This window comes from Ostrea edulis, chromosome 1 (assembly GCF_947568905.1).
Source record: "Ostrea edulis chromosome 1, xbOstEdul1.1, whole genome shotgun sequence".
Taxonomy (NCBI): domain Eukaryota; kingdom Metazoa; phylum Mollusca; class Bivalvia; order Ostreida; family Ostreidae; genus Ostrea; species Ostrea edulis.
This window is the reverse complement of record NC_079164.1, coordinates 26,448,003-26,464,311: the sequence shown is the minus strand read 5'-3', so window position 1 is coordinate 26,464,311 and position 16,309 is coordinate 26,448,003. Positions and strand designations below refer to the sequence as shown.

The following is a 16,309-nucleotide window of genomic DNA, read 5'->3' as shown; positions in this document are numbered from 1 at the left end:
TTCTAACATGAGATTCAATAGCGGGATTTAAGTGTTATTGTCAACTGCAGGTAAAAACTTGAATTTGGAAAATTTAGGTATTTACGTATATACATCTGTTGAGCAAAAGTATTGTCTGTATTATTTAATTGTTATTTATCAATACTTATACCGACAGACGAGCAAAAGTATTGTCTGTATTATTTAATTGTTATTTATCAATACTTATACAGACAGACGAGACTTAAATTGTTAATATTCAAAGCATATTTAATTTAAAATTCTTATAAATTGTCATGTGAGCATTTAAATTTAAACGCTAATTGAGAAATTATTACGACAAGAAAAGAACATTGAAGAATTTAAACAATTGCATTAACAATACAATATTAAAAAACTACATAGAATTTATTCTTTGTATATTGTATTGAAAATGATTTTCCTGTGTTTTACAAACTATTCAAAACAATATGATGATATTAACTCGTACGTGGATAGTGTGGTTTGTCTCATGACGACATCAAAGTGAACAGTGTACAAAGTTTACCATTTTATGACGGAGCAGTTAGCAAAAATAGACATCAGGTGAAAAGGAATCCAAAATATATTTAATGATAGATATTTAATGATATCTATCATACGTGTATTTACTGTACTCTATTTAGTATCCCAGCTAATTTACTATAAGTACGGCCATACGTTCGCCTCCAGCTTCGTGTATGTGTCATTCGCAGTTCATCTGACCAAAGGGCATCGTGTAATACATATCAATTAAATCACCATCATTTTATATTTATTTTTAATGACTGTGTATTCCATTAAGAGTAGAAAATGAGTAATGTCGATATTATCTCGGGAAAGACGACGGTAAAAATGAAATAAAATATTACAATTCCATGGAACATTTCGGAAGGGGTGCGAGCTTTTCACGTCTCCTCCGCTCCCTTCCCAGTCGTTCTACTTCAAACACCCGGATCGAACACCAAATATTCGGTGAGGAGGCAGTTATTTGTGGTCAAACACATTCAGAGAAAATCAACAGCCCGGGCAATTTCCTTTAAACATGGATTCCGACGGATTGCATGATATGCCCCCTCCAATGCCGGATCAACCTCTAATTATTGACCACTTGCCCAGTCCTCAGCCTAACGCTCCATTCTCCAACACACACACAAACCACACCCATGGACATAGAGAAAACCTCTTCTGTCCTCAGTGGCTTGTTAACAGAGAATGGAACAATCAAACGACACTGAAGGATATTAATGATGTATTCATGCGCAGGAATATTCCTGGGATCTACTTTATCAGTCTTCAGATGGTGCTGAGCTTCATCGGAAATGTGTTTGTTCTTTTGTTGTACAGCCAGAAGTCGAGGGTATCCAACTACCGCGTGTACGTTCTGTGTCTGGTGGTGCTGGACCTTATCAGCTGTTTCTTTGTGATGCCGTTCGCGATTCTTTACTTGCATTATCCTATTAATTTCCCTTCTAACTTTATTTGTAAGGCGGGCTATTTCCTGGGATTTTTCGTATATATTGCGTCATCGCTAGTCTTAGTCCTCATTGCCATTGATCGCTTCCAGAAAGTCTGCAGACCTCTGAAGAAACAACTAACGGAGCAACAGGCCAAACTTAGCTGTTTGTTCGTCTGTGTGTTCGCTCTTGGTTTCTCCTGGTTTACACCTCTGCTGTATGGGAATTCCAAAGTTAACACTCAAATTAACAATGTCAAAGGAACGCGCTGTTTTCTAGAAAACGACCCCCTGACCATCACGATCGCCCAGTGGAACTACATTGCCCTGACAGCCATGTTGGTCATTGTGACTCTTTTTCTCTGTGTCCTGTATTCTCTAATTCTGCGAAGAATCCGAATTCACTCAAAATACTCCACAGTCCGAACAAAAAACCGCCAAAAAGGGCAGAAGAAAAACGTCAACATCGGGAAAACAACGATGACATTTTTGATTATTTCTGTTGTGTACCTAATCAACGCTCTGATTCATGATGTCCTAGCACTTGTTCTGCACATCCATGAAAACCTGGAATGTTCTATGGGTTTCTATGGCGGTGCTCTGTATAACATATTTCTGTGGACTATTTTCCTGAACCATGTTTCCAACCCGTTCATATACGGTCTATCTGATGATCGATTTTCTACCATGTTCAAAGGAATGCTTCAAAGAAACGGGGCCCGGCGAGCATCCTTCAGTAGGAATTTTAACGCCTCCATGGCATCGATCACTAAGGACACGTTCCAGCAATCGTTTTCAAAAAAACTCTCCAGTCAGACAAACAAGAAAACGCCTGACGAACAGTGAGGAACTGATTTTATTTTCGGTATATCTAGTTTTCCAACTTCCCAGCAATAAATTAAAGTGCAGACTTGTTAAATGTCTTTAACATTGCGTATTTTTGTTGAGGAATTTGAATTTGTAACAATTTCTTTTGCATTTTGTATTCTACGCAGTAAACGTCTCTTTTTTTCTCCATTCAACGGTGTGTGTGTGGGGGGGGGGGGGGGGGTTCTACGAAAAATTTCATGCTCCGATTTACAGCTGTCCTATATGTACAGTCAAAAGAAAAAGAGCTACAACTCTGTTGAAAGTATCTGCAATGAATGAAAATTAAAGATATCCTTTCACATTTTTGGGAGAGAAAAAATTGGATGCATGTACATGATCATGGTCAAACTAATTAAACGTAAACATATTGGGTTGTTTTTTTTTAAATTATTTACGGGGTGGGTGTATATATAAAAATTACAATATGACAACATAATTTTTTTGTGTCTACAGCTACACATTACAACATGGCAGCTATTACTGGGTAGATGTAAAAACTAAGATTAAAGTGTGACAGCGAAAGGTGTTAGAAACTCTGTTTATGTGATAGATAGAAATCTAACTTTAATCTATTCTGAGTAATTCGAAATAGAATTATATCTATAATGCAATGAAAACCGAAGTCCATCTTGAATATGCACTTGCAAATATATCATTGGAAACTAAACGATCACAGACACAGTATACAAGTCTTACAGCATTGGAAACGGTCACAGGTACAATATACATGCCATATGTTGAAAAATTCTCAAATTGTTGGGTTTTTTTAAATTATATTGACTTTCATACCCCCCCCCCCTTTCAGAAATCTTGGAACCGCCACTGCTGACCGTATCAAACTCCCACGCCAAACTCTCTCTGTATTTAGGAGTTGAGAATCGCGGGCTCTTCTTGACTTTAAATTGCCGGAAGTCCTTTGAGCAAACACAATGTAAAGTACACTCAAGGTTCAAAAGTATTTCCGCACTACTAATTTTCACTCCATGTATATAATTCATTAAATTATACAATTTTTAAAGCATAGATAAAAATATTTCTACTGCAACCATCACCATAAAAATTTCACAAACCATGCATAATCACCTAGATTTCAATGTATTTGTTATTTTTTCTATTTATGTTACAGTTTTTAACACCCACTAGGATAATCATGCTGTAAGAACTGTATTTGAAATTATTCTTACACATTTTATATTAATTAGCATTTCAAAAGGTCTACCTCATAATTCATAATCAACCCATCACAGATATATAAGATAACGATAAAAGTAACATTTGTCGTGAACCTTGAGTGAATTCTGCATTTATTCTGAAAATTTCATAAATGATAGCATTAATTATCAAATTTTGGTGAAGTTTTTAAAATATGAAAGTTGTAATGAATATACATGTACATGTACATAGTGAAAATTAGCAGTGCAGAAATACTTTTGACCCTTGAGTGTACAATTACACGTATACAAAGACACAATAATCAATAAAACAGATGATATTGTACAAGTATGATACTACATGTATATATATATATATATATATATATATATATGAAACTGAATGTTATGCAGACGACACGTGAGGATGATTGAAAAAGACAGCTATAAAATGGTGGGTATAAACCGACATTTTCTTCCAGTGCCGGGGATCTAAGCACATCACTCTTAAAAATCCTAATTTTGGTGTTTATACTGATCTTTGTTGACCTTCAGATATTTCGCAAAGCAGCATACGCTCCTGTGGCTTTGGAAATCCGAGCTAGTACATCTGCCTTTGAGTTCCGATCTGTAGTGGGCTTACTTCCTAGGTATACGAAGTCTGTGACATCTTCAATCTTTTTTTACCATCTAGGGTGATAGGTTCATTTTATTCAGTGTTGACCTTCATGATCTCAGTTTAGGTGTTATTGATTATCAGGCCATTTTTTTCTGCTGTTTTACAAGCTGGTTGATTTTTGTATGTCACAGTGTCGGTGGGATATTAGTGCTATATCATCTGCAAAATCTAGGTCTTTCTGTTAAAGTTCAACTGATTCCCGTTCGCTTGTTTTGGTGCTTTCTCGCATGATACATGTCAACGCAGAATGTGAAGAGAAGAGGGGAGAGCAGACATCCCTGTTTTACTCTCGTTTTTAGTTTGAACTCTTTTGAGAGGTTTGATCCACAGTTCAATCTGGCATCTAGGTCTGTGTACAATATCTTAATGATGGAGATGAGTTTATCTGGGACCCCTTAATGACTGAGAATTCTTTCGAAGGCAAGGCGGTTAACACTGTCAGAGACTTTCGTAAAATCGGTAAAATTTATGTAACTGTAGAGTTCCATTCATGGCTCTGTTCTAGTATTTGTCTGAGAGTGAACTCTGGACGGCACATGACCTTCCCTATTGTCTTTAGAGAATTCGAGAGGCATAGCCTTCGAAGACTATGCCTCTCGACTTCTCTAAAGAGGATAGACCTTCCCTTCCTAAAACCTGCTTGTTTTTTATGCAGTAGGGGATCTGTTACATATATTTCTGTGATTCTGTTATAAAATATAACTCTGTTTAGAACTTTCATGGTGCCCTAGAGCAGCATTATTTCTCTATAGTTGATGCAGTTTGAGGGGTCTCCTTTTTGGTAGTTTAACAATATAAAAGGCCCGTTTTCCAGAAAGTTGGTGTCTCTTCCGATTTCCATATCTGTAGAATATTTTGTCAAGATGGTAGGTGTCCAGTATTCTTCGTCCTGGAGAAGCCCTGCATTTATCTGGTCTATACCTATCGCTTTTCCATTTTTTAGTTTTGCTATTGTTTTTTTTTTTTTTTTTTTTACCTCTTCTACACTGGGTGGATCTGAATTAATAATGGCTGGTGTATCCATGGCTGGTGTTATCAGTGCCTCGTTTTCTGGATTCTTCTTCTTTTGATAATATATTCCCTTTCCTATCTCTAACTGATCAATCTGTTTTTCTTATTCGGTACAGGGTCTGCATGTCTTGTTTGTTTAGATGCAGTTTGTATCGCTTCATGAGCTAGTTTGATTTTTTTTTTTTTTTTTTTTTTTTTTTTTTTTTTTTAGTGTATACCTTCCGGGTCTTCTCTTGCACTCTTCTTTACTTCCTTATCTTGGACCCGGTATTCTGCTTGGAGCTGATCTTTTTGTCTCTTTGATTTAGTTGAACTAGCTCTTTCCTTTTCGCTGTTCTACTATTCTCCTAATATCAGCGAGATTCGTCGAGGCTGAATATTTGGACTGACGGAAGAGGCGTGACCAGTCCAAATATCCAGCCGCGACGAATCTCTGTGCTGAGATTACTATTCTTCATCAATCTCTACCCAGAGTTATCGTTCCTTACACTCGCACCTCTGTCAACGTCTCGAGGGTTTTACAAGATTTTGTAAAGTGGCACGTGTGCTCAAATAAAGTATGGTTTTGACTTCAGTTACAAAAATATACGTAAATAAATAAATATTGAGCAGATGTCAAATCTTTTTGTGACACAAGAAGCATTGATTTGGGTTGAAACGTGGATATTTATGGAGCGCCAAATTAACATAAACTCAAATAATTGAAGACATCTTCAATTATTTGAAGATATCATCAATTCATTTGATGCGCGCAACAATTTAATTAAAGATCTCTTCAAATAATTAATGATATCTTCAATTCTGAATTATTGTGCGCATTAAATGAATTGATGATAGCATTAATTCTTCTGCTGAATTGATGCGCGCTTTAATTGAATTAATGATCTCTTCGAATGAATTAATGATATCAACAATTGAATTGATGCGCGCTACAATTCCATTGAAGAGAGCAATAATTGAATTGATGCGCGCATTAATTCATTTGATGAGAGTAATAATGGATTTAATGCGCGCATTAATTCAATTATTGCTCTCTTCAATTGAATTAATGATATCTTTAATTCATTTGAAGAGAGCATTAATTCTTTTAGAGAGAGCAACTATATAATTAAAGATATCTTCAATTCAACATATCCACAATTGAATTAATGATCTCTTTAATTGAATCGTTACTCTCTTTAAAAGAATTGATTCGGGCATTAATTCCTTATACAAAAACATTGTAAATAATTTAAGATATCTTCAATTGAATTAAAGAGATCATCAAATTATTTATACCGAGCTCTAAATCAATTTTTGCGAGTAATACTAAATTAATGCTCTCATCAAATGAATTGAATAGAGCAATAATTGAATTAATTGATACATGTATGAACATTTTATTTCAATTAGTCCATCCCCGCAGCATTTACAACTAACTAGACCATCAGGAGAGGCCCCTAAAAATGGATGTGACTCATCAACATGTAATCCACTGAGTTCTACCTTTGATTTTTGATGACTTTTTTTTTTATAATTCACAGAATATAATTGACGTGTCACATTTTCATATTGTTTTCCAAAGTTCACTGATGGTGTATCAAAATGGGCTGTTGTGCCCATAACTCTCTTTGAAATGTAATTTTCCTCATTTTCAGTAAATCTGAAACTCAATATAGAAGAAAATTTTGATGCTGTACATAATTCTACCTTTGCGATGATTGAACCACTCTGGATTGTCACTTTGATCCTTTGTATTTTCTTCTATTTCCTTTATGACATCCTTAGTTAAAATACTTTTCAAAGCATCAAAAATATTTGAAGGATTTGATTTTGTCACATCTAAAATTGTTGGAATATTTAAACAATTTTCATCATCAGATTGGTCACCTTCATCATATAATGTTTGTAGCAGTAATGCATTTGTACCTTTACAAATATTTTTTAGTTTAATCTTGATTTCATTAGAAGATGGGATGTTCTTGGTTGATTTATAGTTTAGATGGGTGGGACTATCTTTTTGGGCACAGTGACACTTGTATCTGTTCTTATGTCAATTTCATTTACTTCCATGGGGGTAGATTCATTCCTGGGTTTGTCCCATACACATTCAATATCGGTTCCTACTTCAGTTCCTCTATCTTTGTGTCAAGTGCAAAAGCCATTGACAGCAAAGAGAAGCGCAACACAATGTTTGCATGTTCCATTATCACTACAAAAGATTTGAGAATATTCATGAAAATGCATTTTGTTTTGTTTTTAAATTATATTTGTGCATTATAAATTATTGATAGAATGTTATCATCTATGTTTTATTAAAACATATTGCACTGGAAAATTTTATTTTTTAAAAGTTTCAAATGCAAAGTAGTACATTGTACTACTGTAATATTTCAAATAAAATATATTGTCCACCATTTAACTTGATTTGTTTATTTCATGGAATAATTATGATGAAGCTCTTTGCCGTCTTGGATTACTTTAATATCAGTTGCTTGGATATTATTACCAATCCATGATCAATTCGTAACATGAAAATGACAGTGATGATGATGATAAAAACATAGCCACCAACCAGAGTACACAAAATGCTTGCTTTGAAATATCAAGACATATTATGCACTTTGATCAACAACTACAAAAACAAAAGGAACTAAACAGCAAGTGGAAAATGAGAAATGGCTAAAAACAAAAGATTAAAACAAAAATGAAATATATACAATGGATGATTGGATGAAATAATACCACAATAGGAATGATATCTGCAATAAAATAATTTATCTCTCATGGTGCTATATATTTTTGCTTACCACTAATATAATTCAGTGTTCGAAATTAACCATAGACTGATAGACCGAGTCTATGTCAAATGACACCGGTCTATGCCAGTTGTAATAGGGATAGACCAAATTGTCTATGCTGATTTTCTAGGTTTATAGCGATAGAGTTATTCCGAAAGTTGACGTCTGATAAACATTATGAGGAAAGGAGGACATTGTTATGGAAATTTAAAGAAAATATGCTTTTTAAGTACATTAGAAGTAATTAACAATGTTTTAATTTTGTGTTATTTTTTTCAATGTTGCGATCTATGCCAATTCGATGAGGTCTCTGTCATCTTCTTTTGGCATAGACCCTTGGTCTATACCAATTTTTAAACCAATTTCAAACACTGATAATTTATTTCTGATATAATGAAATATGACCAATTTTATACAAGAGAAAAACTTACGCAACACAACTTAACCCCCAGACACAATTTGTCCTGACTGGTGTACCAACACCCATACTTTGTAAGGATCCGATGTTTGTCTTGTTTCTGGAATGCAGTCTGATTTAATGTAGAGGTAATTATTCTGAAGTATTTCAGACAGCTGTACATTTTCAATATGATTCGAAGAAAATAATCTGAATCCATTTTCGTTTTTGTATGATTGTAAACGATGATTGTCCCACTTGCAGTAAGTCATAAAAAATATTAAAATATCGCAAGTTTGAACATCTGGCAAAGAATTGAGATTCTTGTTCCAGGTTATGCCTTCAGTGGGTGATGGAATGACTGTATTTATCCTGTTTTCTTCGATAGTTCGACGATTAATGTCCATCTGCACTTTATAGTCACCATGGGCGTAGTCAGAAGTAGATATTACCTCAAGTTTCAGTTCGATTGCCAGCTCGCACAACTTAACTAAATCAAGTTTTCTACAAAACGAACATGATACGCCGCGATCTGAAAGAAAACACTTAAGTTCTGGTACTTTCATTGAAAAAAAGTCGACTGAAGGAGTTGTTTGCATCATTTTAAAATTCGGATAAAAACGGTGTTCTGGCAGTAACTCGAAAATGTGCTATTGAATTGAAGAGAGCAATAATTGAATTAATGCGCGCATTAAATCAATTATTGCTCTCATTAATTCAATTGATGCGCGCATTAATTCAATTGATGAGAGCAATAATTGAATGGAAGCACGCATTAGTTCATTTGATGAGAGCAATAATTGATTTAATGCACGCATTAATTCAATTAAAGAGAGCAATAATTGAATTGATGATATCTTCAAATTATTGAAGATATCTTCAATTATTTGAGTTTATGTTAATTTGGCGCTCCATAGATATTAGGTAATTCTATTGCACCAGGCCTATACATAGGTACATGGAGAATGGAAAAAAATCTGCAAATAGTTGCTTGTCCTACATTTTCCCGATATTTTATGAAATAGTTCTTAGTTTTATTAGCCGTAAAAAAAAAAAAAAGTGGATTTACATGTGGCGGATTTAAAATTCTCAAATTTAAGGTAAATCGTGGTATCTTGTTTAGAAAATGTTCTAAACGATAAAAGAAGCAATAATTTCTTCCACTCCCGGAGAAATAAATGACAAAATCTTTTAATTCCTGGAATTACTTTATTGGGAGGACTTATAATTTTTTTCAAAAACCCTTAAAATTTGCGTCATTTTATTAATTTCACCTTATTAAAAATGATAGAAATTAGTACAAATGACTAAATAGGAGACATATTTAAGCCCTATGAAATCTGTAAATTCCAGGAGCTTTCGAGGGCTTCGCCCTGGACACACTAGGGGCCTCAAGGCGGCCCCCAGCCTCATAAAGTGCCCCCCCCCCCCGTAACCGCAATTCCTGGATCCGCCCCTGGACATACATACTAATGCCTGTTTAGGGCCAAGTGAGTTAACCTTCTGTGGCTTTTAGTTCGATTGGTAGAGGTGATAAAACTTTAGTGAGGGATCGACTAAAATAGATCGTGTCAGAGGCTCTGCTGAGGCACCCCACTTTGTGTCAGTTGTCCAAATTAGGATAAATTAGAAAACAGCATATTTAAATCAGGGACCTATATATAGGTCCCTGATTTAAATGTCTAGCGGATTCGAGGTGTAATCATAGACATATAACAGATATAACTGTTATATGTCTCTGGTGTAATGAAAAGGGATTGGTAAATCCAGTTTATAAATATGTAAAATGTATCTTGCCGCCTCATGTCAACGAGATGCACCGATATGTGAGTGCGGAAGCAATCACTAGATCTAGAGTCATTAATTATTTCTCACTGATATTAATCTCAATAGAGTTGTACTCGAATTTGCTCTATCCTACGTGTTAGTCGGTAGAAGTAAGCTTGGATATAAAGCTTTATGTGCATATTCAGGAATTTATCCAGCTTTTGGATGTTACTACCCTTTTCATATATTTTAGGGAAATTCTTGAGAATGCAGTCGTGAGCTTCCAGGAGAGGCGGTGCAGAGGGACATTCTTAATCTCAGCGAGATTCGTCGAGGGTGAATATTTGTACTGACGAAGAGGCGTCAGTCCAAATATCCAGCCTCGACGAATCTCGCTGAGATTAGGACATTCTCAGATAGGCTAATGCATATCAATATGATTGATTAATGATTCTTGTGTACATATTGTAAGACTTTGATAATTATTGAAAAATACCCAAAATATACACGTATAAAAATGAGTCTTGTTAAAATTCCCGTACAATTTCAAGGGGAATTTTTACATGTGTAAGGGGAAATATTCATTTGTTGTAAATTTAAGGGGGAACTTGGTACCCTTTAATTACCGGTAGTAAAAAGAATCTCAATAAATCCCTGATATTTTAACTTATAATGTCCCTGAAGGTATTTCATGTGTAAACGGCATATAAAATGTGAAATGGAAAATATCCTGTTTTTATTATATACATTATAATCTACATGTACATTGCTACAGTAAATTATTAGGTCATACACAACATTTCTCAATATAATTTATAGGTTTTTGAGACATTTCAGTACACTTGCAATCTTGTTTCTACAAAAAAAGCAAAAAGCTTGGGGTATTTAAGAGATAGCATATTTTGATAGTTTCGGGCTGTAGCAAGTTAAAATGTAAATTTTAAAAAGTAAGCTCATGTGTTTTACAGAAGGTTGTATCTGAACAGATGAAGATAAGGATCAGTGGTCAATCTCATAACTCCTGAATGAAGAGATACAAAATTAAGAATTGGGCAAACATGGACCCCTGGACATTTCAGAGATGGAATCAAGTGCCTAGGAGGAGTAAGCATCCCCTGTCGACTGGTCTCACCCGCAGTGAGCTCTATATCATGACCAGGTAAACAAAATAATCCATATAGTCAAAATCAGTGTGTAAAGAACAGCCTAACAATTGTTATGAAACACATCAGACAGCATTTGATTCAATGACAGGTTGTATTGAGAAACTAGGTCATTATTATAATCTTAGAATTTGTGAAATGCTGACTTTAAATGAGACTGTTGAAACCCCTATAGCATCAACTTATTTGTCAATAGCCTGCCTCAATTTGAAAACTGATCATATGCAGAACAAGCTCTTGTGTATCGAATCAGTTGAGAGACCAATCTAATTAAATATAAATCCTTTAATCCACTTGCATATATCGCTATACAAGTGTAGCGATATACACGAGCAGATCAAAGGATCTAATTTTAATTAGATTGGTTGAGAGACATAATCACCATATGCAGGTGGTAATGGAATATTTCTGCATAAATATGGGAAATTGATGTGATGGAGGAGCTGAAATCATCCTGTTTGTCATAAAGTTGAGTTGTTAGTTTGCTGTGACATCTATGTTCAATGAAATATCTAAGTACAAAGCAGATGTGGAAAACTCAATGGTGCCTTTTATGTTGAGTTCACTAGAATATATCAAATTGACATATGAATGAAAATGATTATTGCTAATAGGTAAAACGTCGATATATCTACATGTGAATGTTCAGTTGAAGGTCACAACAAGAGATTTACTCTTCTCAAGTAGAAACTTTTGAATGAATTCTGCCTCATAAGAGCATAAAAACAGGTCAGCTAATAAAGGAGCACAATTTGTACCCATGGGAATTCCAACAGACTGTTGGAAAATTTGATCTCCAAAGACTACGAAGATATTGTCAATGAGAAACTCCAGCATCTTTTTAATATCAACTTCAGAGTACTTGTGCCTAGAATGAGAGTGGTATTTAACAAAGTAATTTTTTTGAATGAGTGATCAATAGATATGAATATTTCCTTTTTCCGTTTATGTTGAAGAAGCAACTGACTATGATGTCAAAAAGTCTAGTCTTTAATTTATCGTGAGGAATGTTTGTGTAATGTGTTGAAAAGTCATACATTTTGATGTTGTCGATTTCAGAAAAGGTATGTGAATTCAAATTTACTAAAAATTCTTTAGAAATTTTTAGAATCCACAATTGATTTACTCCACTTCTGGCACATGTTGTGGCACAATGTTTGAAGTTTCTCCTTCACAGCTGTTAATATTTTCGTGAAGAGCAAAGATAGGGGTTTGGTAGAACATTTACTGGATCCAGCAATGTATCTTTGTTTGTAATGGTTTTTGTGAAGTTTAGGAGTCCAGTATAGGTATGGTAACTCATATTCATCCGACCCATTGACTGGGATATTAAATGTGTCTAAAACTGAAGCATGGTTTTGAAGAATTTCATTTTTTCAAAGGGCAGTTTGAGTATGAATAGGATTACCAATGTGGAATTAATGTCAGGTTCATTTAAAAATAAAATACAGTTGTAATAAAGAGCCCTAAAAACAAAGACAATGTTGTTACAAGCTTTGTCAGCAGAAATGAAAACATATTCCTCATGTAACCTACATAATTCTTTTATCACTTTTGGTTTGCTAAACACAGAAGGATAGATGTACAATATAAACTTTTGTTTTGATGTGTCTAATACATGATTTTGAGATTTTTTTCATTTGAGCAATCAAAATATCAGACGAAGTCCGAGTTTCGGTTAAGTTATTTTTCTCCAGAAATCCCAAGCCAGGTGTCATGGTAGATGTTGGCATGATAAAGAACAGGCGTAGGTGTAATGCATGCATTTAGGCTGATATTTTCGGCATTTCACCTATGGCCTACGGTATCTAAATAAGAAGAGAAAATTCTCAAGGGTGTGTAAAACAAACAACCAATATTTAAAGTATTAAGTTGGTGATGTCTCGACTATATCAAAGAAATATTCTTGAATGGAACTTAGCCCAATATTATACTTGTCAAACAAACACAATAATACCCAGAAAAGTAAAAACAGCAAACAAACAAAACATCAAGTGAGCTTTTATAAGTAAACAAACATTATAAGAAAACTTTGAGAATCAGAGAAAGCACATTTCACAGACTATGTCCTTATTTTTACGTACAATACTATATGTGTTAGTAACAAGCTATGCTGTTTTATTGCTTTCGTTCTTAATCCAAAATGTTAATAATGATTGAAAAATACGGAGTTAATTACCAGGTTGCAATTAAATATCAATTTAAAGCCTACCCCTTAACCTGAATTTTTGTGAATCATGAGGTATTATTGGGTTTTTTTTTATCTCTGTATTATCTTCTTCAGTTCACTTCAATGCAACAGTAAATGGATCTGCAGACCATCATTTTCAAGGTCGTATATCTGAAAGCCTTGTGACTTTCCCTTGCTATACTGGGCACTAGACAAAGCTATGTTAAACATCATAGGTTTGACATGGCGCCAGGATGAAAAAAAAATTGAACTCTGACCTCTTGGTTGCGAAGTGAGCACCCTAACCACTAGGCTACCGCAAAAGCTTGAGATAAAATAAATTATCATTGTTGGCAACAGAATATGGAATAAGCGTATTCTTGATCGGACATAATAAATATGTGCATTTCTTGAATATGATGTGATCTCCTGGAAGGTGTTCTGTTGGAAGTGACGCATGGCTTCCGTATGTGATTAACATTTTTTCCCAGCATCCTCCTCCTAGCATCACTTTTAACAAAGCTTTAACTGTTCCATTCAATGACCTTTTATAGGTATTGCCTCTCTGTCAAGAAGAGCTGTGAACACAAAATGCTAATGCATGAAAATGGATGCATGGATATGTGTAAGGAATATTTATCATGTTTATGGTGTGAAGTGAACTGTGATAAGTGGTAGACATGGGCTGGGTTTCCCCCCTTTACAGAAGTAAATGCCTTTTTGTCTAGCATAACGGTTCAGTTGCACAGCATTCTATGGGATAACTATCATTATACATTTGATGGAAAGTCTGTTCTGGAAGAGCTCACTCCAAACAAGTAAGAGGTGCAAACTGTCATTATCAAATAATAGCACAAATAATGAGACACAGTTTTTGTGGTGTTTTTCAATGCAAGATAATGAATGCATCAGAACAAGCAGAGAGCTTTAAATTTGGTGTAGTCATTGATTTTCAGTAGTCGAGCTGGTATGATGATTGCTTCCCTTTTAGTGTCCAGTTCATGTTTACTTTTAGGTGTCACATCCTGGTGCACATGATGTTATGGAAAGAGAAGAGTGGAGCAGATTGGTTCAGGTGCTCTACCTTCTATCTAAGCAATCTGATACATTGTAACTGCATGGTAATCGAAATGGTCTGAGTGCTGCATTATGAATTAATGACTACTTTATTCAAATTAATTGAATACAAAACTTATTTTAGCTTGATCGAGTTACTTCCCTTCAGGAGTCATTCAACAACTACTGGGTACCTGAATTTAAATCTAGTAATATCCTAATGGCTAATGAAATGTAAATGGGTTGCCCAATGCAACAGCTGAAAGTAATTGAATATGACATGGCTACAAGTATGGGATCCTTTGGAAGGTTTTAACAAATAAAAAGAAGTTATTGGGAGAATTTTTTTGAAAAAATAAGACTAAAATAAAGACTTTTCCCTATGATAATGCACGTGTATATATGGCTTTATCAATCTATGGGAATTGCAAATTCTGTCAATAACTCAGAAATAAAGTTTGCATATAAAGAAATCTTGTAGGTGGAAAGTTCCATAATTTATTGGGTCATAATGAGTTGTAAATTAATGTATAATTGATGTAACAGTATCTCTGTAATAACATTTAAAGAAGTTGGTTTGGTTGTTCAGTTATATCCTAATTCATCAACACAGAATACCTTATTAAGTGCTGCTCATTCAGGAACACAAGAAATGGACACAGATATACAAATGAGGACATTTTAATGTCAAGCTCAGTTAACCCTCCAACCAACCATTAGGTGCATGTAGCATCAGAAAGGATAAATTAATACAATGCCCCCCCCCCCCCCCCCCAATTGCTCTGCTATTGTGATATTTGACTAATACATACATATTTTTCAGGGACTGATTGATTATTTCAGTAATCTCAGGTTTTACCTGGATATACACAATGAGTGTTTTCTATCGGAGCAGCTGTAAGTATCCAGATATAGATATAAATCCAGTGTTTTCCCCATTTTGTTTTGCAAATGCTGGGCACTTAATACACTGCAAATAATTTGTCCTCATAAAAACAACAAATTTTATGGAGAATGTAGACGGTGGTCTGTCCTTTTTGCTGCAGGGGGGCAAAATATAGATTCACGTCCAAAATATTTATGAGGTATAATAAATGTGTTTGTAAACAAATCTATATTTGGAAACACATCCTTCATCTTAATAGAATTAGTTTCTTGGCAAGAAATGCCCCAGATGAACATTCTAAAATTCAATCTCCAGTAATACCATGAAAAATAAAATAGTTTGTTCATGCAATTAGGTTTCATCAATGTATATTGGTATTCATTTATTGATTTCCAATGTTTTTGTCTTAGATATCTAATGCTGAGAAAGGTCACCGCAGCTAGTAAACAACATTACTAAACATGTGTGAATCAATATAATAAGTCTAACTGGACATCACTTAAATACACCACTCAGATACACACTCATGATCTTAAAATCTCAAACTGTTGAATAATTCTTATAAATTATAATTATCACTTCTTTAACTGTCTCATATAAATAGTATCTCATTTTGTGCCAAAATAAATGTTTACGGGTTTCATATTAAGTCTTCTCATTTTCATTGATTTTTCGTCCAAAATTAAGGCATTACACCTCATCAAAAATTCATTCATTTGAAATTTTGGTATGAATAAAGTAGTTTGTGAATGTTAACACCGTTCCCGATAATTATAGCAATTGTGTTTCTTTTATTTCTGTCATGTGTTAAGATAAATGATAATTCCTGGTTTTCGGTGATTTTTTATTTATCAAAACGTACGTTTTTGCCCCAAAAATACATGTTTCCCCTTTGTTCTGTGCTCTCGATTTTTTTTTGTACGCTA

General features: G+C 34.4%; 1 protein-coding gene across 1 annotated transcript; it reads left to right on the top strand.

Annotated features, from left to right (window-relative positions):
• The first annotated feature begins 1,042 nt into the window (after positions 1-1,042).
• On the top strand, positions 1,043-2,467 carry LOC125665637 (probable G-protein coupled receptor 45). The gene has a single exon (XM_048898390.2). It carries the CDS (start codon positions 1,043-1,045, stop codon positions 2,297-2,299), a length of 1,257 nt encoding a protein of 418 aa, XP_048754347.2. The 3' UTR covers positions 2,300-2,467.
• Positions 2,468-16,309: the final 13,842 nt, after the last annotated feature.